Consider the following 27,854-nt stretch of genomic DNA (forward strand, 5'->3'; position numbering starts at 1 on the left):
AACAGGCTCATTTCAGAGCGGCTGGGAAAATACAGTGTAAAGGTCTGCTGTAATCGAGTGTTGAGGTATTTTGATGAATGCATCTCACTTGGTATTAAGACTCTAAGGACCCTATCCCACTGAGGGGGCAAACATTTTTAACTCTTGGCGAATGTAGAAAAATGGATGTTCACATCAAGGTCAGTTCAAGATCGCGAATGTTCGCCAAACGATCGACAGACGTTTACCTGTACTTTTCTTCTCGCACTGTTGCAGAACATCCGCGCATTTGCTACTTTCGAAATTGTTCGCTGCTCAGTGGGATAAGTCACAATGGCCGGGGGATCGAATCCAGATCATTCTTCCACCGAGCCATTATGCCACCATCATCGATTTGACTATTTGCAAAGAGTTCGTCATTGAAAATGGGAATTTGCCTTGCCTGGATTCAAGAAACTTAAATAAATACATTCTTCATTCAGGAGGCTGGAATGTAGAAAAAAAAAAGCTGCATTAGTAGATTTTGATCAGATGTTGCTTTGGTGCCACAAATGATGCAAGCGGATGCTGGTGGCACAGCCAACATCAGAGTCCACCGCTTGCACGATTGCACCATCAACACTGAATGCTGAGGCAAGAAAATGGTAAACAAGTTTATTTTTTAATATCTAACAAAAAAAAGAAATATTCATATCACAGTCTACAAAATGTCTCCAGTTTAAAAGGCACGTTCACAGTCGCAAGTATTATATTAGGAAGCCAATCAAATTGAAGACTTCGGATTGACTGAAGGGCAGCATGTCCCCGTGCTTTCATGGGCTTTGTCCAGGTTCCCCCAAAAAACAAAAAAAACAATGCACACGTATACAGACTCAAAATTGTCCTTGGGTATGAATGTGAGTTTGTATGGTTGTTTTCCGTTTTGTGTCCTGCGATTGGCTGGCGAACAATCCCGGCCTCGGTGTACCTTTTGCACAAGGCCAGCTGGGATTGGTTTCAGACCCTCACGAGGACGAGCGCTATACAAAACAGAATGATAATTCACTTCTAATGAGCAGTCTAACAGTGGGTAACATGGACTCCAGGATTTTTTAAAAATGTCATATTTGATATTTTTACATCTATCGGTTTTGTATTCCGCTTATCCTGTCAAGGGAGCCAGAGCCTTTCCCAGCTGAATTCAGGTAGACGTGAACTAAACCTCGGATGGGTCACAAGACAACACATTGAGACAACATTCACAGCATCACTGCGTGGGAATTGAACCCTGAACCCTGGCTGCCTACATGGAACAAGTCTGGAGAGTCAAACATCCATTACATCATCGGAATTGTTTTTTTTTTTAAACACAGTGATGCAAAACAGCTTCTTATGAACCTTGACAACCGAACAGCAGCTTTAAATATGATCCTTTTTGTTTTATCTTTCTAAATTTAATTGATTTGGGAAAATCTAATTTCAGACTTTTAAGCAGCCAGGCTCGCCCCCTTGTATGCGTGAAATGACGAATTTTTGGCCTGCTAGGCAAATATCTTTGCGATGAACTCCTTGAAACGCTTCGCATACTGCTCTGGATGAACTGTTGAGATTTCTGCTCCCGCCTGCACACGCACGCACACACACGCACACACGCGCACGGTTGTCAGTATGAATAACTAGCGTCAGTTGCTTTACACGACACTGATGCTCACCCCGTGTTTGACGGCCTTGGCTGCGTGAGCGGCTTTCTTCTTGGTGTCGTACTGCGTCAGCACATCAATCAGGCCCATGAAATACACTTCCCTCCGTGGCGCGCCTACATTGGAGTGAGGGAGGCTCAACATTCTAGCCTTTGGTGATTGCTTTTGATCTTCATGCATCATCTCATGCGCCCTGTGAAACATGATTTTAAGGCACGCAAAAAAAAAAAAAAAAAAGCGCCGTCAGGACTCACCTACGGCACTCTCGGTAGCGTACACATCCACGTAAGGGTCGAACTCCCCGGGGCCCATCGGCTTGAAGGAGTTCATGTAGCCAGCGATGCCTTCTGGTGAGGTGGAGCCTGGAAGCGCAGATAGGCTGCTTTGGTCTTGCTCTTCTTCACCATCGGATGACTCCATCTCCTCCTCCTCCCTCTCAGCCCTCTCCACATCATGGATTCCCAGCAGGAGGCTGTAGTCCATGATCCTCATACGTACCAGGAACTGCGGAAAGAGGGAATTCTAGCATGCAAGGGAGCATGAAGGGTTTGTCTATATCAAGGATTCGCCAGCACTACGCAAAAATTCCAATTCAGAAATGTCACAAATCAGCAAAGTTTAAATGAAGCGTGAAACTCATTTGGTTCACTGAGTACATTTGTTGGTCTTCAGTTGCGAGGAAAACGTGTTTTTGTAAGCATGACAGATGTAAAAGGCAAACAAACGTTTTGTAAATATTTAAAAAAATAATAATAATAATAAAGATTTCTTACCTCAATATCTCTGTTGAGCTTGTCCATGACAATCTCCTTCTGCTCGTCACACATGTAAATTTTTTGCATGTTGTTCATAAAGTCGATGTCCTTATAGGTAGGAAGCTCTTTGACCTGGGAAGGCATGGCAGCTTTATTTATAAAGTGAATACATGATAAAAAAAAAAAAAGTAAGGAGAGAAAATGTAGCTTACTAAAATGACTTAATGTGACATTGACATGAGGCGTCTTAACTGTTTGTTTTGTAGCGTTACACACATAACAGCCCTATACACATTTCACAGAATTTCCACCAGAGCTTCCGCCGTGTTTGACATATGTTGTGGTATGCTTTGGATCACGAGTCACGCTTTTCCTTCTCAATATCTCCTTTGTAGATTTATGTTGATTTTTCAGCCAAATGACGACATCCGTTTGAATTGAGAGCTTTGGCGTTCGTATTGAAACAATAATCACATACCCGATAGGAATTCCAGACTTTTCATCAGCTTCCTTTGTCTTGAAGTAACAGCGGAGCAAACAAAACATGGCCAATAAACCTCCCACTCAAAACTTGTGAAAACTCTTGACATTTCAATCACATCTAGCTTTTTTTTTAAATTCAAAATCAATTCAGTATAAATCATGAAAAAAAACGTGTACTTGTGAAAAAAAAAAAAGGTCGATTCACTTCATACTCAGCCACTCATATCTAATAGCGCAGTCTGGAGTACGCCAACGCAAGCTGGTTTCCATCATTATTAATGCTGCAGGATCGGATGAGTTCATCACATATGCATGAATATCAATCAGTTCTCGCAGCACTGACACATCCTTTCATGTGAGCTCACCTTCTCCTTAAAAGTTGCTTCTCGAGACACCAGGGAGCCCTGAGGAAATGAAAGACCACACAACATTTCTCATCTGACTGGAGCTCAATTAGAGTGGAGACCCGACTCACACATGACTTCACGGAGCTGTTGGCACATCACTGACTTGAAATTAATGATGTCCTTGTGAAATATTTTAGCGGATCTTGACACCTTGCAACGGTGCTCATAAATTTGCTCTAGTTACATTTGTACAACGGTCGTAAATTTTCTAGTCGCTGCCAATAAAAATGTTCAAAAACGTGAAAGCACTAACAATGTGAATTGATCGCACATCAGCTGAACATCGTCTAAGTCAGTGGTTCCCAAGCTTTTTTTGCAGAGCCCCTGTTTTGGAAAGGAAATTATTTTCTGGGATAAAATAAAAAAAATAACGTAAAAAAAAAAACTTTATTTGGCTGTGTCAGCCAAGGTTATTTTAGTCAACAAAAACTAATAATAAAACTAAAACTAAAATTGAAAAAACATTTTTGTTAATGGAGTAAAATAAAAACTAAAATCATTTAGAAAAACGAAATCTAACAGAAAATAGATTTCACATTTCCAAAAAAAAAACAAAAAAAACCAGAGCATTCCACTTATATCAGGCATCACCAAATGGCGGACGGCGGTCCGCGTCCGGACCGCGCGATGGTTCGGACGCGGACCCATGACCAATCTACGATGAATTTTTTTCAGGGCGCATTCGCATACGTTGGCGCTGCAATTCTAGTTAATACAGAAAAGGCGTCACTGATTCGAGCCAATCAAATCTTTTGTTTACGATCCGCTGCCAATTGCGCAGCAGACCGGAAGACAGTGCTGCTGACAGTGCTGCCTTGCTAAAAAGTTAGCAAGGTCGATGCGCGTTGTTTTAAATGAATGGACGGAGAAATTTAGTTCCGTTCTGGCTACGGCCGATTCAAAACCAGCGTGCATCATATGCTCCGAAACCGTCGCAACATTGCGAAGCGCCACTACGAAACAAAGCACCGCCCCTTTTTTGCAAAGTTATCCGCTGAAGTTTGAGGTGAGCGCACGCAAAAACATCGAACTTCGAGTGCAGTATAACAGATTTTTACATTTCCGTTTACAGCCCAGCGGCATGCAAACGAATGTTCACTAAAAGTATCATGGATTTTGGGGAGACATAAAAAAAACATTCAGTGATAGTGAAGTTGTGAAGGAGTGCTTAAATACGGTTGCGCAAACATTATTTAAAGGAAAACACAAAGCCCAGATGTGTGAAATTATCTACCAAATCCCAGTGGCCCTGACTCCGTTCCAACCCAGATTTAAGTTACTGGCAGGGCAGTCACAAACTCATTTTTCTCATTAAGAGAATTTAAAAAAAATATTCAAAAGAAAAAGTGGTGTCAAAGCTCATTTTGAATGAGTTTTTCATGAGGACAGCCATTTTTATTGATTGTGTACTGAACATGTTGACCTGGTTTACTTGGATAATTAGGCTTTCCGTTTTATTAGGCTGATAACTCTTTGATTTAAAAAAAAAAAAAAAAGGTAGAAGATGTTAACTCAATGCTTAGCACTTGATATATTTCTGCAGGAGATATTTTACAGTTTTTTTTCTGGAAGTGGCAAACTTAAGTTCCTGGAGCCACATTTTCTTGAATGTGAAATAAACGCCTTTTTTTGTTTGACTGGCAAAGGTATTTAAAGTGAACATTGCTAAATATTTAGTATATAAGTGCACTCTGTTGAAAATGACTAATTATTGAAACTAAAAATGTAAACATAGGATAGACATTAAGGGAAGTTGGACTTTGGTTCGGACCTTTTACTGAGAAGACATTTTAGTCGTGGACCTCTGTGACTTTTAATTGAATACCTCTGACTTATATAATAATTAGGTCACATGCATGCATGTCTGCATCGAACTTTAGAAGCGGTTTGCACGGCACTTATTGTGATTCAAAGTCTGTGGACGGTTAAAACCGAAAACTGTACCATTGTTTATCAAAATATTTTGAAATGATATTTTTGTTGAATTTTCACTGCAAACTTTTTTTTTGTAAAATCTTCTGTAAAACATTTTTTTTCTAAAAAAAAAAAAAAAACTAAAACAAAAACTAATACTAAATCTAAGTGTTTTTGAAAAAACTCAAACTAATAAAAAACAACTAACAAATCTGCCCTGAAAAGTAAATTAGAAAGCACGCCACCCATGATTGAAAACCACGGAACTGAGTCAACCACCTCACTACCACGACTTACCCTACCTTCCACACTTTACCTTGAGGTCGTACTTCCTGTGCACATGCAGTCTGTGGCTGAACATGTTCCTCATGACCAACAGGTATGTATCCTCACTCTCCACTGTGACTCTGTACATGGCAAGGAACTGAGGAAGCAGCGTTGAGCCGTGACAGGTGACAACATGCTACATGGGAAGAAAAGAACAGCGGAATATATTTTACGGCATTGATTGGAGAACCAAAATCGTTATGATGACAACGACAGAGGACCGAGTAAGGAGCCACATTTTGCCCGTCGTTAAAATGTGCTTTCAAGCTGTGCATCACCTGGTGATACTCAGAAAGGATGTTGTGCATCTCGGCCACCTCCTCACCGGCGATTTCTTTGACCACCAAAGTGCGGTCGTATGACGCCAGCAGCAGGCCCTCGCATGTCCCCTCCCCGTCTTTGAGGGGCGGACTGCGAGCCAGAGACACCTGTTGATGAAAACGTGTCCTTTTTAACATACCGCATTTTGCACACTCTTTAACATGCAAATTCTTTTCACTGAAATGCAAATCGCAGCAAACAGGACAATTGGAAAAATATATCGCACGTATTGCTGATTTCCTGCAAGGTTTCATCTCAAATAGAAAGTGGATCACATCAGTCAGTTTTAAGCTCAAATGTGTTCTGAGGGGAGCACAGAAATGCAAATTGCACACAAACAAATGCAAATTTAGAGTTGATGCCGAAAAACAAAGCAGACAATGCGTTATTTGAGACGTGTGCTTGGGTCATACTTTTTATTTTGTTCTTCTTAAACTGTACCTGGAAATCCTGGTCCTCAATGCCAAAGCGCTCACGAAGGTTCCTGAAGACTTGCGGACAGTATTCTTTGAATTTAAACTGTCCTGGAAGATTCTCTCTGAGAAATAAAACCACATGGAAAGATCAATTTTATTCAATTAACAAATCCTGAATCAAGTCATTTGATTGGCAGTTGAATGACGTCATACTATATTTCATATTTTGGTTATTATATTTAATGACGTGATCGTTACTATCATGCACTTGAACAAAGCATCCACACAAGTGTGTTCAAAGTTACACCGAAATAAAACAGCTTGTCTGCGTACTAACAAAAAAAGGAGCATGCGATAGAAATTCATAACGAGACATAGAACAAATCTCTCACATGACAAAACACATTTTATTGTTCTCGCCGAGACTGTTACACAACCTGGATTCCAAAGTGGATTAAGGGATTATTTAAAGCTACTCGTTTTACCAGACTTGAGTTATGTCGTATTTCTTTGAAGGATGGAGAAACTTTTATTTTCTTTGTAGGTATGTCGAAAACTCGAGTCTAAACTGCAGAAATTTAATTTTATCGGTGAATTGCATTACAATGTAACATTGGAAAACATTGTTTCGAGTTGGAGTGCCACACTATTTGGACTTTCTCTTAATAATTAATTATGTACAAATTATGAGGTACTGGATGATTAACATTCTGATCGGTGCCAATGAAGTGAAGTGATGCAAAAAAAAACAGTCACGTGAAAGGAAAGACATTGCCGTACTTGTTGAAGAGGTGGTGGTTGACTTTGACCTTGGTGCTGGCTCGGAAGTCATCTGGAAGCAGCATGACAGGCACGGGCACCTGGCTCAGGTCGTTGATCTGCACGCACATTTAGTCAGTGGGAAGAAGAGACCACTTCAGATTTTTCAGGTATCTGTGCAGTAGTTTACCCGAGTGTCTGGTTTTCTGACAGCATTTGACTTTACATTTCAGAACAAATTTCTGTAGTTTTTCTTCCTTTGTCTAAATAAACGTACTTTTTTTCAACCTGCGCAAGATGATGACATGACGTAATAGAGATAGGGAAGGTCATCCGTGTTTGCGATCTTGTCTGATTGATCAGAGGAACGTTGAACGAGAGATTACTAATGATGGCAGCAACAGATGCAAACTAGACAGTGTGAAAATTGGTTGGAAAGTTTGTCTAATGTAAAAATTGTTACACTCAAGATTCAGTGTAAATAAATTATTTTGCCATCAAAAGTACATTTTCATCGTGGATGGTCAGATTATTGCGGCATCGGCTGGCACTCACTCAAATGGTTGTCTTTTCAGTTTTTTTTTTATATGATTGGCATTGAAAGAGTTAAGAGAATTGTTTGATGTTTGCTGCCAAATGTGTTGTGTCCTGTGCCAGCCTGAAAACCAAATCCAGTTATGGCCCAGTTGGGAGGATTAGATCAGGGGATAGCGTTAATATTTGTCAACTGTTGGCTTGTGAATTTCTTTGAGACGCTTTTGTGATCAGAGGCTTTATAAATAAACTTCACTTGGCATTTGAAAATTCTCTCGTCTAACGTAAAAAAAATAAATAGAAAAAAAACACATGCAAGTAATCTATTTTTTCCCCCCAAGTTATCTGTATGGCAACGTAAACATTTTTTCTTACTCAATTGACAATACCAGCGCTTGGTTAAAAAAAAAATATTTTTTTTTTTTTTCATTACAAGTTTTTTTTTTCAACTCGAAAAAAGACGAGGAAGCTATTTATTTGTTTATTTTATTAATTTGAAGTACTTTATTTAACTTACTTACAGACATACCGCTGAGCCTGGGAGCTCCATGTGATTAATGTTTGAATTGTAAAATTTAACAAAAAAAACTACAAATAAATTTTAACAAGTTGCAAATCTAAAAGCTGTTTAACACACTTGTGCTTGAATTAAAAAAATCAAGTGTTGCATTAAAAAATGTTGATGCTAATATTTTCCCTTTTACTGAAAATTTATATCAGCTCAGAATATCGGTTATTGGCCTCCATCGTTAATCATAATCGGTATCAGCCTTGTAAGTCAAACTCTGATTTTTTGTGTAAAGGAATATTTTTTCCATAGTGCCAATGTATCCAAACTAGATTGGACTGCATTTCATTGACAGTAAAGTTCATCTTAGTACATTGGTTTCAGTTTCTTTCTTCTTCTTTTTTTTAACGTGTACTACTTGCCAGTCTCGTTTTACAGAAGTACCAGGAGCCTAGCTATTTCAACTTAGCTACTTCTACATAAGTGCAATGTGAGTAGTTTCACCACTTCTGCTGGACACGCACCAAGACACGCACACTCGAACGGACACGCGCACGCACGCACGCACGCAAAGACAAGAAGTTCTCAATCACATACCCACCGAGTGATTGACTCCCCACATGAGCACGCTCGACACGGGTTCCCCGGCACGGAACACCTCCACTTTCTGCTGCACGAAATGCTTCATCTTGGTCTTCCTCTTGTGGGGGACGCGAACCGCGTTCGGAGAGGACATTGGAGCACTTTGGCGTGACGCAAGACTTTTACGACTCTTTGTCTTGTCGGTGTGCGGTGGTCAGTGGTCACCTCGCGCCGTCGCGGGTCTTTGCGATTTATTTGCATAAGTGGGCTGGATGATGGTGAAGCTGTGGTGGATGGATCAACTTTCTGTTGCAGGTTGGTGGCGCTATATCGTAACACCCACCTGCTATTGAACCCGAATCAGTCACCACGTGATGCATTTTGTTGCAGAAATGCTCGGAATTTGCCCTTAAAGTCATCTGTCGGTGTTGTAAAGCAAAATGGAATTGCTTTTTTTTTTTTTTTTTTTAAACTTGGTTTTAAAGTAATAAACGCAATGCAAATAATAGTTTTGATTCTAATACATGCATTTGAATGTCACAGAACAATCCTGAACAAAATATCCACAGAAGTCACTTTTTTCATAACTTTAATCAAGTCACTGATGGTCAAATAAGGAAAGAAATCTGTAAATAGTACTAAAATGACATTTTAATTTACAATGAAACGTAAAAATATTGAATGCAAAAAAACAACAACCTTTATACCAGGTTATATATTGTTTTAACAACAAAAATGAGTGCATTCAAATTGTATTGTTGCCTACTCTAATGGCTCAGCTATGTTCCCAACCAATTTATTATTATACTTTAAGTATAAAGTCAAGTGAGAAAGGTACAAAAGGATTGTAACTTTGAAGGTAGCCACACAGCTACACTCCTAATGAAAAAAAATCCTCAGGTGTCATGTTATTTTTTTCCTTGTGTTTACTAATTAGCATTGGTTAATGCTTTTGTCATTAATTACTACATGACCATAAATAATGGCGGAAAGAACATAAATAAGATGACAAATAGATATTATATACAATCGGTTGACTGTTACAATAGCAGTGGTGTATTTTGATATTGTATAAATATGTTATAGAAAATAAGATGTGCTGACAAAGGAAAAATAATTAACCAAACTGAGCAAATTAGTCGATGTAATAATAATTGGTAAATTACAAACAGGATATGTTAATATGGAACAATTAGCAGGATTCATTAGGTACAATTACACCATCCAATATAAGAGTTGTTTAATGTTTGTGTGCAATACAATTATCTGGGACTGCTCGATAAGAATATTTTAAAATTACATTATATACTATATTAAACAAAGGAGTTTTGAGACTATTTAGATGGAAACGTTTTATAGGAATTGATAAGGAATAATAGCAATGAACACTTCGGGAAGATAATAACTTCATTATTTTTGTCATAAGCAGACATACAACCTTTTCCATGAAAAGTTTCCATTTGGAAATTCTTTGAATTTGGCAAATAGGAACGTATATTATGATGGTGCATTAGAGTGCACAGCAAACTACGTTCATTGTAATAAATATTGTTGGCTTAATACTTCTCTGAAAGTGTCAATCAAAACTTAACGTTTGATAGAACTCTGATATTAGATGGTATTAATTTGAGCTGGTGTACCTCACATGCGTCTGGAGGGCTTACGCAGACCTGCCTGATCAAAACTATTCACCACGTGCCCCCAAGAGGGCGCCAATACTCAAGTTACACCTGACACCAGACGTGGAATTCCTAAAGTCCGTAAGGAGGTCCTTTATCGGCCCATGCTGGCCACCAAACTTTTGTCCTTTCTTTAATCCAACATGACACTCTTCAGCAAGACAAGCCTTTATGTTTTTGTGACGTCACCGGCATGCCGCTCTCATCCACGCACCAGCACCGACCGCGTTGTTTACCTCGAGAGGACCAACACTGCACACAAACAAACAATATCATTTACTAGCTCCCAAATATGCGTATGCAAACATATGTTAATTTGCAGCGATAGTGTCTGTCTATCTATCTATCTATATATCGTGCAAATGGACCCATGGAATTGTTGTGAGGGTTGCTTATTATATTCCGGTCAGAAACGCAACTCTCGTGTGGTTCCGCACAGTTTTCTTTGTCATGTCGCGATTCCACGGTAGGTTTTTTTTATTTATTTCTTTTTTTTATTGTTTTACTTGTGATTTTTTTTTATTATTGGCATTTTGGTGGGAGGGCGTATGACAAATGAGTGATGTGTTGTTTCATGACTGTGCTATTCTGAAATGGCCATAATTGAATTTTAATCTGATTTAAAATAAAACAATTGTGTTTTGCCTGCTCACTCATGTTTTCATTTGTTTCGTTCGTTATCTATCTAATCTATCTATCTATCTATCTATCTATTTACCTACCAACCTATCCATCCAGTTTCGGTGATAACGTGACAGTACAACTCACCTGCTTCTTTCTGAAGAAGCCACGTTTATCACAGTTGGGCATGTAGATATCATGATGGGACTTGAATAAATGGCTATCAAGGCCTCTGATAAGTGTGGTTAGCAGCTTTCGACATGGGGCCTGTCAGTGGAGAGGATTTTTTAAGTATGACTAATCATTAACTGTCTCCATAGTGTATAATTACTAGAGAAGACAATGGTTACCTCTGCCGGATTCTCAGTAGGTGCGGGATCTAAGGGTGGAAACACATCATAATTGACTATTGAATGTGTTCACATCTAAAATAAGTCATTAAAAATGCCTGAACTAACTGTTATGGCAATTGCTGCTGATTTTCTATTATATGGTTTTATCTAGAAGCATTAATAGCACTGACTGTAATCAAAAATCCACACATTAGACAAGAGAAACATTCGCACCTAAACTTTTGTTATTGCAGCACTACGACTGGCTGATGCATGCACATCCATCAACAGTGCCATTCAGGCATCAAAAACATTACCTGCAGTCTGGCTTTTTTCCGTCCAGCTGATGACGCTGATGTTGCTGCAGACGCCTCTGCCCTCCAGCAGGGTACGGAGGGGCCGTAGATCATTTGGTGCAGGTGCACAACGCAGACCGCTAGCACAGCTCAGTGTGTAGACCCCACATGGCTCTCCAATGCTCAGAGCGGTGACATTTAAAACTCCCGGCATGTGCATTTGGGAATACTTTCCTTTGCAGCCGGGACATCCTCTGGATGGAGCAGTTAGCGGCCTTGGGCTGGAAAGAAGTGGCTGCAGGAAAAGGAGCCCCAGCACTTTAACACACAGAAACATCTCACACTTGAACGTTGTCCAGGGCCTTGATTTGTAGACGGTTGTTTTCTCCGAGGACCTCTGAAGCTTCTTTGTTTATTTCCACTGAGCTTCGAACGGTGGATAGCAAGTTGCTCAAGCCAAGAAATGGTGATAATGAGGCTGACAGATAGCACTGGCAGCAGCTTTTAAAGGGCCCAATACGGAGAGGAGAGGTATGGGAGGGTGCGTGATGAAGAATGCTAGTTTTCCCTCTCATTTCCACAGAGCTGAGCACACCCCATTTCTCCTTGTCACACAAACACACACACACACACAACTCATACCATTTGCTGTCTGTCATCTTGAAGGATAGTCATGTTTTCTATTCCAACATAAATCAGCAGTGACAGTTGCTAATACGTTGCTTTTTTTTTGCAAGTCAAGGTGTAATCTATCCAAATTAACCAATTAGAGCACTGCAAAAAAGTTCTCTATCGATGGACTAATGTTAAGTAGCGCTAGTTTCAGTATTGTTATTTGCTCAAAAGAATTTCGGTCAATGAAAAAAAAACAAAAAGAATTGCCAGTACAATTGCTAGATATTTTTAAAATTATAATATAATGCACTAAAGTTCCACAACACATCTGCTATTGCACAGTCTACATGTGTGAAGTAGATGGGAAAAAAATCTCTGGGCATTCTGTATGCCAAATGTCAACGTTAAGGGAAGTCTTTCATCCATCCATTTGATGTACCGCTTGTCCTTGTCTATTAAAATTAGGGAACAATATTTTATTATTATTGTTATTTTTGTTTTATCATTGGTCTTAGCTGCATGGTGGTCGACTGGCTAATACGGCCACCTCACAGTGCGGAGGTTGCGGGTTTGATTCTAGCCCCGCTCTTCCTGTGTGGAGTTTGCATGTTCTGCCCGTGCCTCACTGGGTTTTCTCCGGGTACTCTGGTTTCCTCCCACATTCCAGTGACATGCATGTTAGGTTGATTGAACTCGCTAAATTGTTCCTAGGTGTGATTGTGAGTGGGAAGGTTGTTTGTCTTTGTGTGCCCTGCGATTAGCAAGCAACCGGTTCAAGATGTACTCCACCTACTGCCAGAAAACAGCTGGGATAGGCTCCAGCACGCCCGCGACCCTCGTGAGGATAAACATCTTGGATAATGGATGGAAGGATGAATGTTTGGTTTTATACACAGCACTTTGTTAGAGCTGCAGTTGTTTTTTGTTTTATATATATATATATATATATATATATATATATATATATATAAAATGCTTTTCTGGAAAATTGCAACCAGTTGAAAAGTAAAGATTATTACATGGATTTTTTGAATAGATGTTATGGTAGTTCTGTGACACTTTGAGATGAACCTTCAGATTATTGTTATCATATTAATCTGTGGAGTGGTGTGAGACTGGATACGAGGTAGCTAGTCACAACTACATACCGAATACACACGCGCACGCACACTTGATGGAAAATGATATACGGTATAGTTCAGTAGCACACTGAATGGAATAAAACACATGTATTAATCAATTCGTTTTATTATTCGCAAATATTCTCCTTCCAAACGCATTTACTAAACAAGCGCAGTCGTGTGCGCAAGAACGCGCTTGAACACGCACGTAAAATACTCACGCGCACGTTGTATGAGTCTGTTGATCTGATTGGCTGCAGAGGCGGAACTTCCGGCAGCACCGGTTGGACAGTGGAAACGAAGTGAAAGACTTCAGCTGCCTATAATCGGAAGAAAGTCTGAAGAACATCGAGTTACGGCTTGTCAAAGAGTAAGAAAGTAGAATGCGAAAGCGGGTATATAATTAGTTTGATTTCTAACTTTCGTTTCGATGAGTTGTCAGCGCTTTTAACCACTCAGCGCAAAAGAGTAGCAGCTAGCCGGCCAACCGTGTCGTTTTGGTGAATCTTGCGGTGCGTTTGACAACCCCGTAAATATGTAAACGGAAGTGTCGAAAGTGCACAATTATCCCTTTGGATAATTGGTTATTCGGTTATGATGTCTCCATACGTGTGAGACGTACAGCAACAATTGATTGCGTTCAATCCGGGATGGTAAATATTCGATTGCTACACATGTTTGTGTCTAATAGAAAACTTTTCATCCCATTACTTTCTGATTACATAACTAATCTACAGTACTCCAAAAAGGTTCAACCGAGTCCACTTTTCTGATGTTGTCTTTAAAACCAAGCCAATTGTGTTTGTGTACTATGATAGCCCTTACATGTTGTTCTTCTGTACTTACCTCTTTTTGATCTGCTTTCCAAACTCGTTTGAATGGTTTCTTAAGTCTTGTCTTGTTTTCTAACTGAGTTGTCAAAGCTATTATGTGTCATCATATCCATCTCTAATTATTTCACCACCCATATAGTTTTGTATTGTCACTGTATTGGTTTCAGGAAGCGCTACTTTTTATAAAATGAACAGCGTGCTGTGTATGTTTTTTTTTTTTGTGAATGTATATTCTGACATGTGACGTTTAGTAGAGGCTTGGTTCACTGATGGTGTAGTTTGCTCACTTGTTCTTGCAAGTCAGTGTGGGTTCAGTTTCCACCCAGCAACAATGTTGTGAACCTCTACATGTGCCATGTGATGAACTGATAATCAGTCCAGGGAGTACCGCAGGGATAGGACCCATCTTCCCACAACAATTAAGAAAATAAGTGGTATTGAAAGAGGATGGATTCAATTGAAAGGGAAGTTCCGATGTTGTATGTCTTGAACTTCAATATTTGTTTGACACAATTTTTTTTTTTTGGGCTTCAGATTGTGATGGTTCTCACAAATGGACGACATCAACCTCCATTATCGCTTTTTGAACTGGAGAAGGCGAATACGAGAAATCCGTGAAGTACGACCAGTGCGTTACCGAGATCGTCTGAAAAGAATGCTGAGGGATGGTGATGTGCTCAGGTAACACCAAAGAGAGTGTATTATCTGCACTGATTACTTTCACTTTCAAAATAAACGAAACCAAGTTGTTGCTTGTCCCATCATGCTTTTGTAATATTTCACACATCAAAGTGTTTAGTAATAGTGTCTTGTTTGTTTTTGTATTCTCTGTGCAGGTACCATGGGAACTCAGATGAAGTTGGCTGTTTCGTGGCGGCGAGGCCATTGTCAAAGAGAAGTCGCTATTTTGAGGTAAGCGTTAAACTAAGGTAAAGTAAATCGAATTCAGTTGCAAATACAGAACAAAAAAATAAACTTCCATACACGTTGCTCCCGCACTTCTGTTCCCTCACATGAATAAGGTTTCACCAGAAAAACAAAATGTCTGACTTCTCAAAACCATCAGTGACGAGACTAGAAAAGTGGTATCCCCAAGAAAAAAATAGCCATTTGAGTGCTTTTACAAGGATGTCCAGATGTGCCATGTGCCTTCACAAAACGATTGAACGCCATGTAGTAATGCAGCCGAAAGTAAACACTCCTTTATTATGGATTGTACAGCAATTAGATTATTAATAATAATAAATAACATGTATATAGAAAAATGCTATGGATAAAATGTTGTTGTTATAATCCACAAAGGGAGTCATGGAAATAAATAAAGCGTCATATAGCCTACTCTATGTATCATAAATCCTTATGAGGCAAATTTGTTCAATTTACATTTAAATATTTCTAAATTCTATGGAAGAAGATGTGGCTTGGCTTTAGAAGTATAAATATGTTAACCAATATGCAGAAAAACCCAAGTATTTCCAGTGTGTATTTGTTAAAAAAAAAAATGCTAAGCATCCTTGTCCCTTATTTTGATTTGTGAGCTCATGCATGTCAGTAACATTGGCAATGTAGGAATTGTCAATCCATTATATATGTGTGTGTGTGTGTGTGTCTTAAGTGCATTCTTGACCAGATATTCTGTCAAATTCTATTACCACTTTTACATTTTCTGACGCTTGCCAAGCTCTCGGTGGCAGGTATTGTACAATAATATAAAGTCATAATTATGGGATCGTGATAACCTCCCCTCTGTAGGTATGTAATTGGGTGTGTTTATAGTGTTCTTCTGACAAACGACAAAAACATTGTCTGCAATTGCGGCGGGGTGTTAGGCCCGTAATTAACGTCTCTGGGGTGTGTTCAGCAAAAAAAGAGCTTACTGTTTGTATGGCTGCTGGCCCGCAGGCTCCATCCATCTGCGTTGGAAGTTGACAATACCGCCTTGATTTGGAGTCTGGGTCAAGGAATTGCTGTCAGTGAAGCAGTCGGGGAAGTTGAGGATATAACTGGAATAGCCCGCAGTGGGAGATGTAACGTAACACCACATGGATGCCTTTTATGGTGTTCCACAAAGCCGTCACATTTTCCCCTCGACACCTACAAATGAGATAGCTCATCGAATGATGCGCTTTTGTTAACAATGACCTGTCCGGGATTGTATTTTACTTTTCCGTGAATGGGTGCGTCAGTTCCCCCACCCCCCCCCTTCCTAGTCTACTGCATAGAGCGTAATATTTCATGGAAATCATCTGCAAATTGTGTAGATTTAAAGCACAGTTTTATGTCGAGGGGACACATAACAGACCTTTGTTATGGTTTGTGTGTCTCCACTTGCATGAGTCAGAATAATTGAGAAATCAAGGCAGTTTCATAAAATTAAACTTGGAAGCTTCTGGATACATCAGAATACATCATCCAAGGTCGCATGCAGTCCCTTCAAGGATACGGTTGACCTCCTATTTCTTTGGATTTGGAAGCAATCTTTCCCATTAGAAAAAAATGAAAATAGAAATAAGCAACTGTTGCCTTTAAAACCTTCAACTATTCATCGTGTGTAATAATTTACAGATCAATTAATGATGTTCTTGATTGGCTCAAACACAATCTCGCGCACTCCAGGGATGTGCTGCCATCATTCATAGTCCAACATTTCTCTGCATATATGGTACTTTATAGTCTGATTATGTTCTTCATTTCCCAATATTAAAAAAAAAAAAAAAAAAGGTTTGGATTTCTTTTTTTGTCCCGCTCCCACATTTTCCGTATGTCGAATTTTTATCAGTGTTTTTTGGGCAGAAATTTTAGGGTTTATTTTTTATTTTTTTCCATTTCATTCTGTGTCAATTCTATGCAAATTTGGGCCGTTTGTGGGCCGTGCACCACCAATTGCAGTGGTTGACTTTACAGTAAGAAATAAGTTACATAGATGGGTCCATCGTCAGATCAGATGGATTTTCTTTTTTTTTTTTTTTTTCAAAATTCAATGAAGAATTTGTTGAATTTTGAATTTCCTGACCAATTTCAAGGTCAGATACAGGTGTAATCATGCAAATCCATCTTGCAAATTCAAAATCTCTGCCGTAAATTAATTTCACGTTCACCTGCTCATGTGGACGTGTTCGTTCTGACCCTTGAACCCCCTTTGAGCATGAACGTGCATGTTGCTATCGCAGCAGTTGGATCAGAACAGGACAATATTTCTTCATTAAACAAAGAACATTCTGTTTCATTATATCAACTTACCTCAGCCTTATTTGCCATGTCGGAATCTCAGTTGTTGGCCTCGAAGAATTTACGAGTCCGTGTGCGAGGGCCGACTACATCATATGTTTTGTTGATCCGAACATTCATCAAGTCATCTTCCAAGTACCTTTTCCTCCAAAACATTTTATTGTCTCTTTCCCACAGTGAGCAACGTTTGTTATTTTTAATTATTATTTGTCTCGTAGTGAGTTGAATAATTCTGCCTGCTGGAGTTGTCATGTCATGAAGAGGATTGGGGTCAAGTGATGGTCCTGTTTAGGCAGCTATCTAAGTTGAGACTGAATTAGCTCGAGCCAAGTAGGACATGTTATTGCCTCAAATTCCACACGACACGACTAATCAACTATCAATTCCACCGAACCTGAATTCCCAACAATCCGTGAATCAATTGTTCCATCCCATGTGCCGGTACACTGGGTTCTGACTTTTCCAACTGACTGCCCTTTTGACTGAAGAATTGAATAATATGTTGTGCGGATCCAAGTTGCAATTGTTTTAGGAGTCTCCTTAATTATTTTACTTGCTTATTACAGGCCGATGACGTGATCCCGCTGAAGCTTACCAACTTTTTTTTCCTGTTTTTTATGACCACATAATATGTCTTCTGACGTGGCTGTTTATCAAGTGAGAAGCTCCTCATTGCGTCAATTTGGCTTTAATAATTTGAAGCATGAAGGAATCTGACTGGATCCAGATGAGATTTTTTGGCCGTGTTGTCTGTGACAAATTCAGCTTGTGGAGGAGTACGTGCTTCTGCCTACGCGGAGTATGGTAGCTCATTGCTGCACACTAATTTGTCACTTGTTTCCGTGTTTTGTTGCGCTTGTACTGAAAGGCGCATTTGTGTCACTGAGCCAAACTGTCGCCATTTTAAAGGCTGTTGTTGAGTAACATTTTACCATCACACATAGGAACTTGTTATACGAATACAACTAAAAGTTAAACGACTCACCGTTTGAAGACACCTGACACAGATACTGGAAAGGAACCAGGGAAAAATGGGGACATTTCTATGCTCGTGCAGTGCTTCTCAATTATTTTCAATTACGCCCCCTCTTAGCAAGAAAAAAACAATTTGCGCCCCCAACCACCCTTCACTCTCCGCCGCAACTATAAATAATAGCATTTTTGTTGCAAAACAAACCTACACCGTACCGTTAATACTCGCATTGCACAATAGGCAATGAGAGCGCCACTGCCAACTACTGGAGTGGATGTGCAATTACACTTTATTGTAATACGGTGGAAAAAAGGCATGTTCGCCAGGGTCACACGCGCCCCGCTCAACATCGCACCATGCCCCCCCCCAAGTTGGCCCGCCCCACGATTTGAGAAGCTGCGCTAGTGCTTGGTAAAGTGAATTTGTGTATTTCAGTGTTGCCTAATAATTTGTAGTGCTTGCATTGTATTGAGCAACCAGACTTTGTCCTATGGCACACTAAGTTTTATCTCCAGTTGGTTGTTGGGTGACTTTTTCCCTTTGTCATAACTAGGATGGGGCATTAAAAAAAATCAATAAATAAAAAAACATTCTGCTCCTGTTGACTCTCTTTTGAGGATTCAACTTCACCATTTATGATTTATGAGACTCTAGATGCTAAGTTGCAGTGGCAGAAGCAACCGTGTTCAAACTTGCTGCACACCCACGAGGCCCCGGTCTACCTTGTAGTGATACAGTAACCACACCTTTGAACCTTTCTGCTTGCATGTGCTTCTTTCTTATGACTCACAATGTGGGAGGCACAGTGGAGAAGGGAGGGGAGAGGCCATCTGCGTCAGTTGGGGTTGGGGGGGCCTAATCAGCGACGCGACCTCCGCATAGAGTTGATGTCAGTATTTATGGGCCATCTGACAGCGTTGAGAAAAAAAAAAAACAGCGATTTATTCCCTTCTCAATCACGAGGGATCTTTGAGGGTTCTGTTGAGGTCATGGGAAAGAAGTTGAAGTTTCCCCTTCTGCTTGCCCTTCGTCTGCCAGCGGTGATCCAGCTTGTGCGCTTCCATGTAGGGCTTCCCGGGAATCACGTCACACACTCGGTATTCAGTTGTGATAACAACGGAACAGACCGCTTCCTAGCGTCACTCTGAGTCAGTATGTGGACGTGCCACAAACTGAATTAAAAAAAAAAAAAAAGACAAATCTAAAAAAAAAAAAGTATTGTATGAGGGCATGTTAAATAATGCTTTCTAATATATATATATATATATATATATATATCCATATTTATTTTATTTATTTATTTATTTTTTTTAAATTTTAATAAATGAACTACAAGCTGACAATGCACATGCAAAAAGGAAAATATGTGAGTCTGCTGGCAAATGTTAACATTTCCTGAGCACACAATCAACATGATTCACTAAGCAAGCTGACTGTACTGTTCAACAAATCTATTTCACATTTCTGAAAGGTTTTCATATCAACTGATATTTCACGTTGACGTAGTGGACATGTGAAGCGAGACAATGTCCAACTGGACACGTAATATGAAAGTTATGATACATAAGCATGAATATTTATTACTCAACTGGCCACTGTTTTCGCCTCCTTTGTAGAAAGATGAAATTTCTTTAAGGCCGCTATGGTTGTTCATCGTAAAAAATCAAATGTTATCAAATCTCTTGTTGTGGACAGTAAAATCATATTAAAATATTTTTTGGATCATTTAACCACTTACACACACTTTTGTTAATAGAGTGTAGTGTGCGACATGCCAAAAATCACACAAATCGAATGGGAAAAAAATTGTATTAATTGAACAAAAACTTACTGCATTTATACAGTTTCATTATGACGCCATTGACACGATATAGAGAAATTTCAGTTTTTTACTCATGCTTATTCTGTTCATGTATGAATCCAGTTTCGTGGTGAGTGTAACATTAAGGGCTGTGCTCTCGATTGGCTTTCTCCGTTGTTCCCAAGCATTCTCACAGTTCCCAGAAACGTACATAAACAATATCTGTCGTCTGCCTCACAAATGCATCGTTATGATGGCGCCGTCACGGAACGTACAGAATGACTCATGAAATTGCTCGTGTCTGCGTTTTGTTGAATCTCCTCTGAACCAATTGCAAATTTAGAACGTGGCATCTTTTAAGGTCATATTCTTCGTGATCTGTTCCTGTGGCTTCTCCTAGGTAACAATCGTCGATACGGGGGTGAGGGGGATGATTGCTGTTGGTTTAGTGCCTCAGCTCTACAAGCTGGACCATCAACCGGGCTGGCTCCCAAATTCTGTGGCTTTCCATGCAGATGATGGCAAGTACGTGTGATTTTTTTTTTTTTTCCAAGGTATACACTTGCGGTCATGTTAAGGAGCTTATAAAATACCTGCAGCTCACTGAGCACATTCATTTAACCTATCTGTATTGCATTTAGGGAATGTAAGCGGGCTATAAATGTACACGACACAACATTTTCATGCTCCTGTGGTTTCGTATGCGCTGTGAATTAATGCAAATTCAAAACTTGCCTGTCACACTTCCCCTTTAAAAGTCGCACAGTGGTGGGAACGGAGAGAAATCAACAGCACAATCTCCTCGCTAGTCCCAGAGTAATAAACAGCAACATTAAGGCCTTAAAAAAAAAAAAAAATCAGCAGTAATATAAATTCACATTGCGTCAGACTATCTCTAGCTTCGTCTCTATATTTGTTCTGCCCTCGGTCGTGTTTTTTTTTCATAATTTTGAAACGACTACTATGATCACCGAAAGATGTTTGGAGTAGCGCTCAACTGAATTGGATTATTATTTTAAAACAAATGGATAAAATAACTTTTGTCTCCCTCAACACTTACAACCTAAAATATATGAATCGCGCGCTAACATCGACCCCTAATATGAAGTCTCAAATTTCTGCAGGCTGTACAACGGCAACACTGTAGGACAACAGTTTGGTCCAAAATGCTGCAGAGGGGACCGAATCGGCTGTGGAATATCCCTGGACTCCGATGATGGACAGTTGACTGTGTTTTTTACCAAGAATGGTAAAGAAGTAAGTACTCTTTGAACGTGACTTGATTGTGTTTTGTGAAATTTGAACGATGTGTAAATATGTGCCCAGGTTGGCAGCTTGGACGTGCCGGCCGCTGAAGCTCTCTACCCTGCTGTAGGAATGCATTCGCTGGGGGAGGAAGTGCTGCTGGACCTGCACGCTGAATGGAGGATGGAGGAGGATGATGGGTTGATGATAGTAGACAGCCATGAAGATGACTGGGGTCGCCTACATGACATCCGGGTGTCTGGCACTGCAAGTACCAAACGTATCAATAGAGCGGTCCAGTGGGTGGCACTTTGAAAAAAAAAAACATCAACAGTTTGTTTAGTTTTTTTTTTTTTTAGCAAGGCAACAATCCTCTAAACAGTTTGGGGTCGACACTGTTGAATCATTACTGTCAGAAATGCCAAACACAGAAGTGTTCACCAATTCTTAATGATAGAATCAAATAATTATTCCGAAGAGGTCGTTGACCTCCCTCCCTTTTTACGATCCCCTCCCTTTTTTTTTTGGAGACATCCAGACTGCAGTGTTGGTGTCTGACTCAGATGCTGAAGTGCACTAAATCTGAGCTCAATTATAGGAGGCAAGAGGGAATCGCAGCTGAATAACCCTCAGGCACCAGCAAAATAACCTCAACGTCTGCAACACCTTTTCTTCATTCCTGATTTCTGTAAATGAGTCCCCAATCATTTTATTAACGTCAATCTTTTGGACGTCACCACATGCGCATGCGAGCGGAATTCCTTCGTGCAGTCCTCAGGAGACCTGTTCGGAACAAAAATAATAACATAACAAACGGGCTCCCTCCTTCAGATAGCTTCAACTTCTGCCAGGCTTGAACTTGCAAAGTGCTGCTTGTTTACATATATTACGGTAGCTGTGCTTGGTGTTTGTCGATTGTAGTTTTTTAAAGTGACATCTAAATATGTTGACATTGATCATAAACAAAAAATATCATTTTAATTTGTTTTGTATTTATGCCATCCCTTGTCCTTATTTTTTTTGTCTTATGTGTCCTTAGATGTATTTTTGAGTCTGATTAATTTTTTTTTCAGGCTTTTGAGATATTTTCATTTTGTGTTTTTTTTTAAGTTTGACCTCTAAAATCTTGCACAAAACAGATTTTGCCATGTGAAGTAATCCATAGCTATGACATCGCAGAAAAAAAATCCACCTGTTGCTGAACCTGACATTTAATTCATTAAATTATATTACTATATGACATATTATATTGTCCTGATGCGCTATAGAAGAATGAGGTTAGATTCGTAATCAGTGTAAAAATTAATCTAGGAAAATGTAATTGCATCTCTGATTCAAAATAATTTTGTAAAAAAATTGTTGAATAGTGTAAATTACGTTTTCACAAATCAGGAACCACATTTTAAATAAAATATATTAATTATGCTTCGGAGATGTGCTGGCTTAACTCATTTAATACCATTGACGGCTAACGACGTCAAAGATCCATCTTTTTTTTACTTGGCTGGTAGTAAAATTAGTTTGAATTTTTTATTTATTTATTTATTTATTTTTTATCCTTGTTTGGAATTAATTGACTCAGTTAATTTATGATCACCCATTTTATTCATTTGGTCGCACGTAGATGTTTTTAATTTGAAGCATGATGACACTGACTTTGGTGTCCTAACCTGTTTTGGAACATTATAATGGAATGCATGTTTGAAACGCTAACATGACCATGTTCTTTCCTCAGCTGCTGGAGTACACGGGCAAAGGGAAAAGCATCGTTGACGTGGGCTTGGCTCAGGCCCTTCGGCCGCTCAACACACGTTTTCACTACTACGAGCTGGAGATCACAGACGCCGGGGAGAAGTGTTACATCGCCCTGGGCCTGGCGCGCAAGGTACGAGACGCCCCGCGCGTTTCACCTTCACAGTGTTTGACAATCAGCGTTAGGCGCTCACTCCTCCGGAGCCCTCCCTTCGACATGTTTTCACTGTTTCCAGTCGACGTGATGATGGATGAGGGAGGAAAAGCGAACAACCGAATAAATATTGTCTCATTGTGCCCTCACATCTGCGTTTCCGTCCAAGGCAGGTTGTTCCACTTAGATGCTAATCTGCCTCATTAAAGAGGAAAGTGCGGTCACGTTGGAGAAACTTAGGTGTTGTTCGATAGCAAATGATTCACATTCTGGAAACGGAAAGAAGACCCGGTGAATGTTTACACATTATCGAGCCATTGTGTCATTGAAATAACACATTTGAGAAGAAGTGGGCCTCAGATCTGGAGATGTTCTGCCATGTGCTCATTGTTTTCTCTTTGCGGCGGCGGCGGCTAACTGACGCACACGTCGCTTTGTGCCAGCTGTGCGCGACGCCGCTCGCAGCCTGGGAGGCGGCGGATCTTTCTTGCTCTTTGCACCCTTTCTAATCTCCTTCTGAGTCCTCTGGCGTTGATGTGTGCGGGCGTGTCGCGACATCGGAGAACAGAGCTGTCATTTCCCTGATCGTTTTCCTTGGAATTGTTTTTCCTGCACGTCTGTGGTTTTGGGAAAACATTATTATTTTTTTTTTAATCCATCAGTCGGTCGTTCCTTTTGCTTCAATCATCAAAACAAAGGTATCTTTCTTTCTGTCAGGCTAACAGTTTGTTCTTTGCTCAGTCCTTCCACAAGGCTTTTATTTCCATGTTCTCTCTGGAGGAAAACGAATCAATCTTTGCTCCGGAGGACCTGCCTCTCACTTTTGATCTGATTTGGGTTTGTTCGCGCTGCGCATAATCCATTTACAGCTTTTTACTTGGAATGTCCAACACGAGGACAAGAAAGGACCAATGAGCCGCTCACGTATCTCGTCGTGCGCCAATCGGGTCGGTCAAGCTCGTGGCATTCCTTAACGCATGTCAGCGTGAAGGAAAGTCAAGGCTGATGATGTCAAAAGCATTTGTTTATAGAACCCTTTAAGCAACCTCACCCTGTTAAATGTACAACTTGGTCAGTTGAAGGCTAATGCTAGAGAGAGCGCAAGTGTTCACGCCAAACGAGAAGCCTCTGCTGTCTTTCTCGTGCAAGGTCAAAGCCGTCATAAGGGAAACTTCATGAGACTTTTAAGACGACCTCACCCTGCAGCACAATATGAAGAGTTGAAGGATGAAGCTTGCCCGAGCACACGCTTCACGCCAGACTCCAAGCCACCTAATTCAGGACTTCATAAAAATAAGTACCCGTTTAAAAAATTACTGTCAGCTTTGTGTTCAACGAAGGCCCAGATTTCATTTTGTGAGTAAATTGATACAAGATCAACATTGTTTTAGTCTTTATACTTGTTTGGTGGCGTGCCATGAGCTTTTTATAATGTTAAAATGAGTGCTTTGGCGCAATAAAGGTTGGCAAACCCCGATAAGATTTTGCGCACCGTTGCCAACAGCTGTTGAGCTTTAATAGTTGAAATCTTTCATGTAAAGCACGACATCAGCAAAACATCTCCTGTATCTGTTTTTTTTTTTTTATCCTCCTCTTGTGTTGGCTTCAAGTATATTTGTAGAACCAGACTGGTTGTATCTATAAGAGAATGCCGCTTTATCAGGGAATTGTCGGCCATCTTGTCGTCTCCCTGGTGATGATTTTGCTCGTTGATGTGATCGCTCGTATCCCGTATTTTAAAGATCATGACTGATCGTCCCAGATCAGCTTCCACACCGTTGAAAGCCTCAAGTAAATCAGGCCCAATATGGACACGGGCCAATGAGGAAAAATACATTTTCACGCATACTTAACGGAACTTATTTTGTCCCGCAGGATTATCCTAAAAACAGACATCCAGGTTGGAGCAGAGGGTCCATAGCTTATCATGCTGGTGAGTGTTGATGATCAACTACATGATCGTCTGACGCCGTCCGTCTCTTCGATGGCAACATTTCAGACTTATTTTTTGAATGCTGTCGTTTATATGCCAGGTCACCCAACCGCTTTTCTTATGTGAAGATGTTAGATATGCGACTAAGAGCTGGATACAATAGTAATGCCGTCAAAAGAACAATGCTGTGCCAATTTCAGATAAAATGAGGAATATGGCAGTTGTCTCATCGCAGCATTGGTGGAATCTACTTGACATGCCATTAAAGCGTCCAAGATAACTGTACTGATGAACTCTTGAATTTAGATCTTTCATTTATCGCACGTGCGCAATAGAATTGTCCCAGTAGTAAAAGTACGAAGAAAATCACACAAGTGGATTATGAAAAACTTTTATTAACCTTAAATGATGCTTCAAATGCTTTTGTAGACGACGGGAAGTTGTTCCAGGGCTGCGGCGTCGGCGACGCCTTCGGACCGCGTTGCTTCGAAGGAGACCTCATGGGCTGCGGCATCATGTTTCCCCGTGACTTCATCCACGAGGGCGGAGGCGAGTCGCCTTACAACGCTGTCCGACGTCTACGCCATCATATCCATCGTCTTAATTTTTTCGTTTTTCACTTGACATCTTTGTTTAGATGATGCGGACGACTGGGACCTGGAAATGTTTCCGCAGCCCTGCGAGGTTCGGAACGATTTATACGTGAGCAATGATGATGATGACGACGACGACGACGAGGGGGAAGACTTGGAGGGAACCAAGGTCACGGTGAGACGCTGCCAAAATCGCACAAAGTCGAGATCTCCTTCAGTGCAACGTTGCTCACTGTTCTTCCGCTCCTCCTTTTGGGGCAGGTGTTCTTCACCCGCAATGGCAAGGTGGTGGGGCGCAGGGAGGTGTCCTTACCAGTAGGGGGCTTCTACCCCACTATCGGCATGATGAGCACCGGCGAGAAGGTTAAAGTGGACCTGCACCCCCTCAGTGGTTGAACGCCGCCACGGGATTCCATTCCCCCATCATCAACGGGCTGCTGCGCGTCGCTCGCAGAAGTCACATCAGGATGGAACTGTGGCCTTCTCATGCTGTAAGAGTCAAATGATCCAAATGCGTTTATTACTTGAAGTTCTTATTGAAGCACACATTGTGGCGTTGATGTTCTCGGAAAGAAGCAGAGCAGACTCAATATTCGCAGCAATCAATTTCGTCTGGGGCCTTATGTCCCATGAATGGTGCATTACAGACACTCGGTGGTGAGAGTCTTGTACTGCAGCTGGCCTGAAGATGGGACAATCCCTACAGTGTTTCCCAACCTTATATTGAACCCATCCATCCATCCTCACGCATATTTTTTGACATTTTTGAATTCTCACAGCTTACTGCAGCAACAAAAATGAAAAAAAATAATGAGGATCTCATTTTTTCAAATTTATTTGGTGTGAAATCTGGGTCTATTAAATTGAACACAAAACTTATTTTCTGTTGTAATGTTGCTGGCATAAATGGGTCAACATTTTTTTTTTTTTTTGGGGAACCTGATTTTCTTGCATTAATGTGGCACACAGCACAGTGGTTGGGAAACATGTCGTGATGGCCTTTAAGGCTCATCTATGGCAAAAAATAGCTTTTCTCTACAATTTTTTCATTTTCTTGGTGTGTCAATTTTGCAAGCTTTTTATCAAATTACGAGATGTAATACTAAAAGGGAAGACGTAATTTTTGATGGAAGGATAATGAATGACCAAAAACAGAAATTGTTTAAATGTTCTTGACGATGAAGCCATAACTATGATTTATTGTTCTCAAGTATATTTAAATATCTAAACTGATTATCTTTTTATTTATTCAAGTCATTGATGTCCTTTGCATCGTGTTGCGTTTTATTTGACTTGCATCTTCTTTTTTTGGGGGGGAAGAATTAATGTGTTCTAAAGAAATGATTTTTTTTTTTTCCTGACACTAAGATTTCCCACTTTCACCCGCGCTTCTTTTCTGCAATTTAGTTCCTGGAATCAAATTCTATTCCTCCAGACGGGCACAGAAAGGTTATTTGTTCTCCTCCCACATGCCACAAACATGTATGCTCAGTTCACTGAACACTAAATTGAGCCTAGGTGTGAATGTGGGATAGGCTCCTGTTTGGCTGTGCGACCCTAAATAGCTTCAACAGTGTATACCGTAAAATGGTTGAATGCGTGAAAAGTTGTCATAGGATTACAAGATTAACTTTGTTTATAAAAAAAACAAAACAAAGTGCCTGCGCGAATGCGTCCATGCTGTCCTCACATCAGCATGTACTATGTTTATGTCAGTGATGTGTTTACAATTAGCAATATTTTAAAAAAAAAAAAAACAGCCAAATGGTGCGCTTGTGCATTTTCACCCTCAGCTCGTGATTATTTCAAAACAATCAACCAAGCCAGGTTTTATATAAAGCTTTGGCTTTTTTGTAAAGCAATCTGATACAAGCCAAAGAGTTATGTACGATATACATTTTATTAACATTTGAAATATTCTTGTAGTTTTGATATTTGCTGCTGCATTTTAGGTACATGTACATATTAAAAGTTCTATGTTACAGTTCATGTGTTTTTTTGTTTTTTTTTAACC

General features: G+C 40.1%; 3 protein-coding genes across 6 annotated transcripts; 1 reads left to right on the top strand and 2 right to left on the bottom strand.

Annotated features, from left to right (window-relative positions):
* Nucleotides 1–666: 666 nt before the first annotated feature.
* On the bottom strand, nt 667–8,954 carry LOC148327208 (phosphatidylinositol 5-phosphate 4-kinase type-2 gamma-like). Of its 3 annotated transcripts, none has more exons than XM_088308840.1 (10): nt 8,684–8,954; nt 7,062–7,159; nt 6,307–6,403; nt 5,823–5,972; nt 5,534–5,680; nt 3,262–3,300; nt 2,432–2,545; nt 1,913–2,162; nt 1,671–1,774; nt 667–1,580 (listed from the first exon to the last, which is right to left on the bottom strand). In XM_088308840.1, exons 1-10 carry the CDS (start codon nt 8,816–8,818, stop codon nt 1,500–1,502), a joined length of 1,215 nt encoding a protein of 404 aa, XP_088164966.1. In that variant the 5' UTR covers nt 8,819–8,954; the 3' UTR covers nt 667–1,499. The 3 variants fall into 3 exon arrangements, with proteins under 3 accessions (XP_088164966.1, XP_088164965.1, XP_088164967.1); XM_088308839.1 differs by having other exon boundaries at nt 1,913–2,180; XM_088308841.1 differs by lacking the exon at nt 667–1,580 and having other exon boundaries at nt 1,688–1,851; nt 1,913–2,180.
* Nucleotides 8,955–9,555: 601 nt separating this feature from the next.
* Nucleotides 9,556–12,117, bottom strand: LOC148327209 (insulin-like growth factor-binding protein 6). The gene is made up of 4 exons (XM_088309278.1): nt 11,614–12,117; nt 11,315–11,343; nt 11,112–11,231; nt 9,556–10,595 (listed from the first exon to the last, which is right to left on the bottom strand). Exons 1-4 carry the CDS (start codon nt 11,927–11,929, stop codon nt 10,497–10,499), a joined length of 564 nt encoding a protein of 187 aa, XP_088165404.1. The 5' UTR covers nt 11,930–12,117; the 3' UTR covers nt 9,556–10,496.
* Nucleotides 12,118–13,580: 1,463 nt separating this feature from the next.
* Nucleotides 13,581–27,824, top strand: spryd3 (SPRY domain containing 3). Of its 2 annotated transcripts, none has more exons than XM_088309276.1 (11): nt 13,581–13,698; nt 14,696–14,842; nt 14,998–15,073; nt 20,564–20,688; nt 21,288–21,420; nt 21,490–21,675; nt 23,144–23,293; nt 25,190–25,247; nt 25,677–25,796; nt 25,885–26,015; nt 26,102–27,824. In XM_088309276.1, exons 2-11 carry the CDS (start codon nt 14,715–14,717, stop codon nt 26,234–26,236), a joined length of 1,242 nt encoding a protein of 413 aa, XP_088165402.1. In that variant the 5' UTR covers nt 13,581–13,698; nt 14,696–14,714; the 3' UTR covers nt 26,237–27,824. The 2 variants fall into 2 exon arrangements, with proteins under 2 accessions (XP_088165402.1, XP_088165403.1); XM_088309277.1 differs by lacking the exon at nt 13,581–13,698 and adding an exon at nt 13,702–13,840.
* Nucleotides 27,825–27,854: the final 30 nt, after the last annotated feature.

This window comes from Idiotropiscis lumnitzeri, chromosome 11 (genome assembly GCF_059441095.1).
Source record: "Idiotropiscis lumnitzeri isolate Australia: NSW breed Sydney's pygmy pipehorse chromosome 11, RoL_Ilum_1.0, whole genome shotgun sequence".
In the NCBI taxonomy this organism is placed as follows: domain Eukaryota; kingdom Metazoa; phylum Chordata; class Actinopteri; order Syngnathiformes; family Syngnathidae; genus Idiotropiscis; species Idiotropiscis lumnitzeri.

Excerpts from the sequence above, each read along its gene's own strand:
- LOC148327209 (XM_088309278.1), bottom strand. The coding sequence starts at position 11,929 with ATGTTTCTGTGTGTTAAAGTGCTGGGGCTCCTTTTCCTGCAGCCACTT. Across the intron at positions 11,344-11,613 it reads GGAAAAAAGCCAGACTGCAG|ATCCCGCACCTACTGAGAAT; the intron begins GTAATGTTTTTG and ends TTCCACCCTTAG. Across the intron at positions 11,232-11,314 it reads CTACTGAGAATCCGGCAGAG|GCCCCATGTCGAAAGCTGCT; the intron begins GTAACCATTGTC and ends CTCCACTGACAG.
- spryd3 (XM_088309276.1), top strand. The coding sequence starts at position 14,715 with ATGGACGACATCAACCTCCATTATCGCTTTTTGAACTGGAGAAGGCGA. Across the intron at positions 14,843-14,997 it reads AGGGATGGTGATGTGCTCAG|GTACCATGGGAACTCAGATG; the intron begins GTAACACCAAAG and ends TTCTCTGTGCAG. Across the intron at positions 20,689-21,287 it reads TTCCATGCAGATGATGGCAA|GCTGTACAACGGCAACACTG; the intron begins GTACGTGTGATT and ends AAATTTCTGCAG.
- LOC148327208 (XM_088308839.1), bottom strand. The coding sequence starts at position 8,818 with ATGTCCTCTCCGAACGCGGTTCGCGTCCCCCACAAGAGGAAGACCAAG. Across the intron at positions 5,681-5,822 it reads TCCTTTCTGAGTATCACCAG|CATGTTGTCACCTGTCACGG; the intron begins GTGATGCACAGC and ends CTTCCCATGTAG. Across the intron at positions 1,581-1,670 it reads CCAAGGCCGTCAAACACGGG|GCGGGAGCAGAAATCTCAAC; the intron begins GTGAGCATCAGT and ends GTGCGTGTGCAG.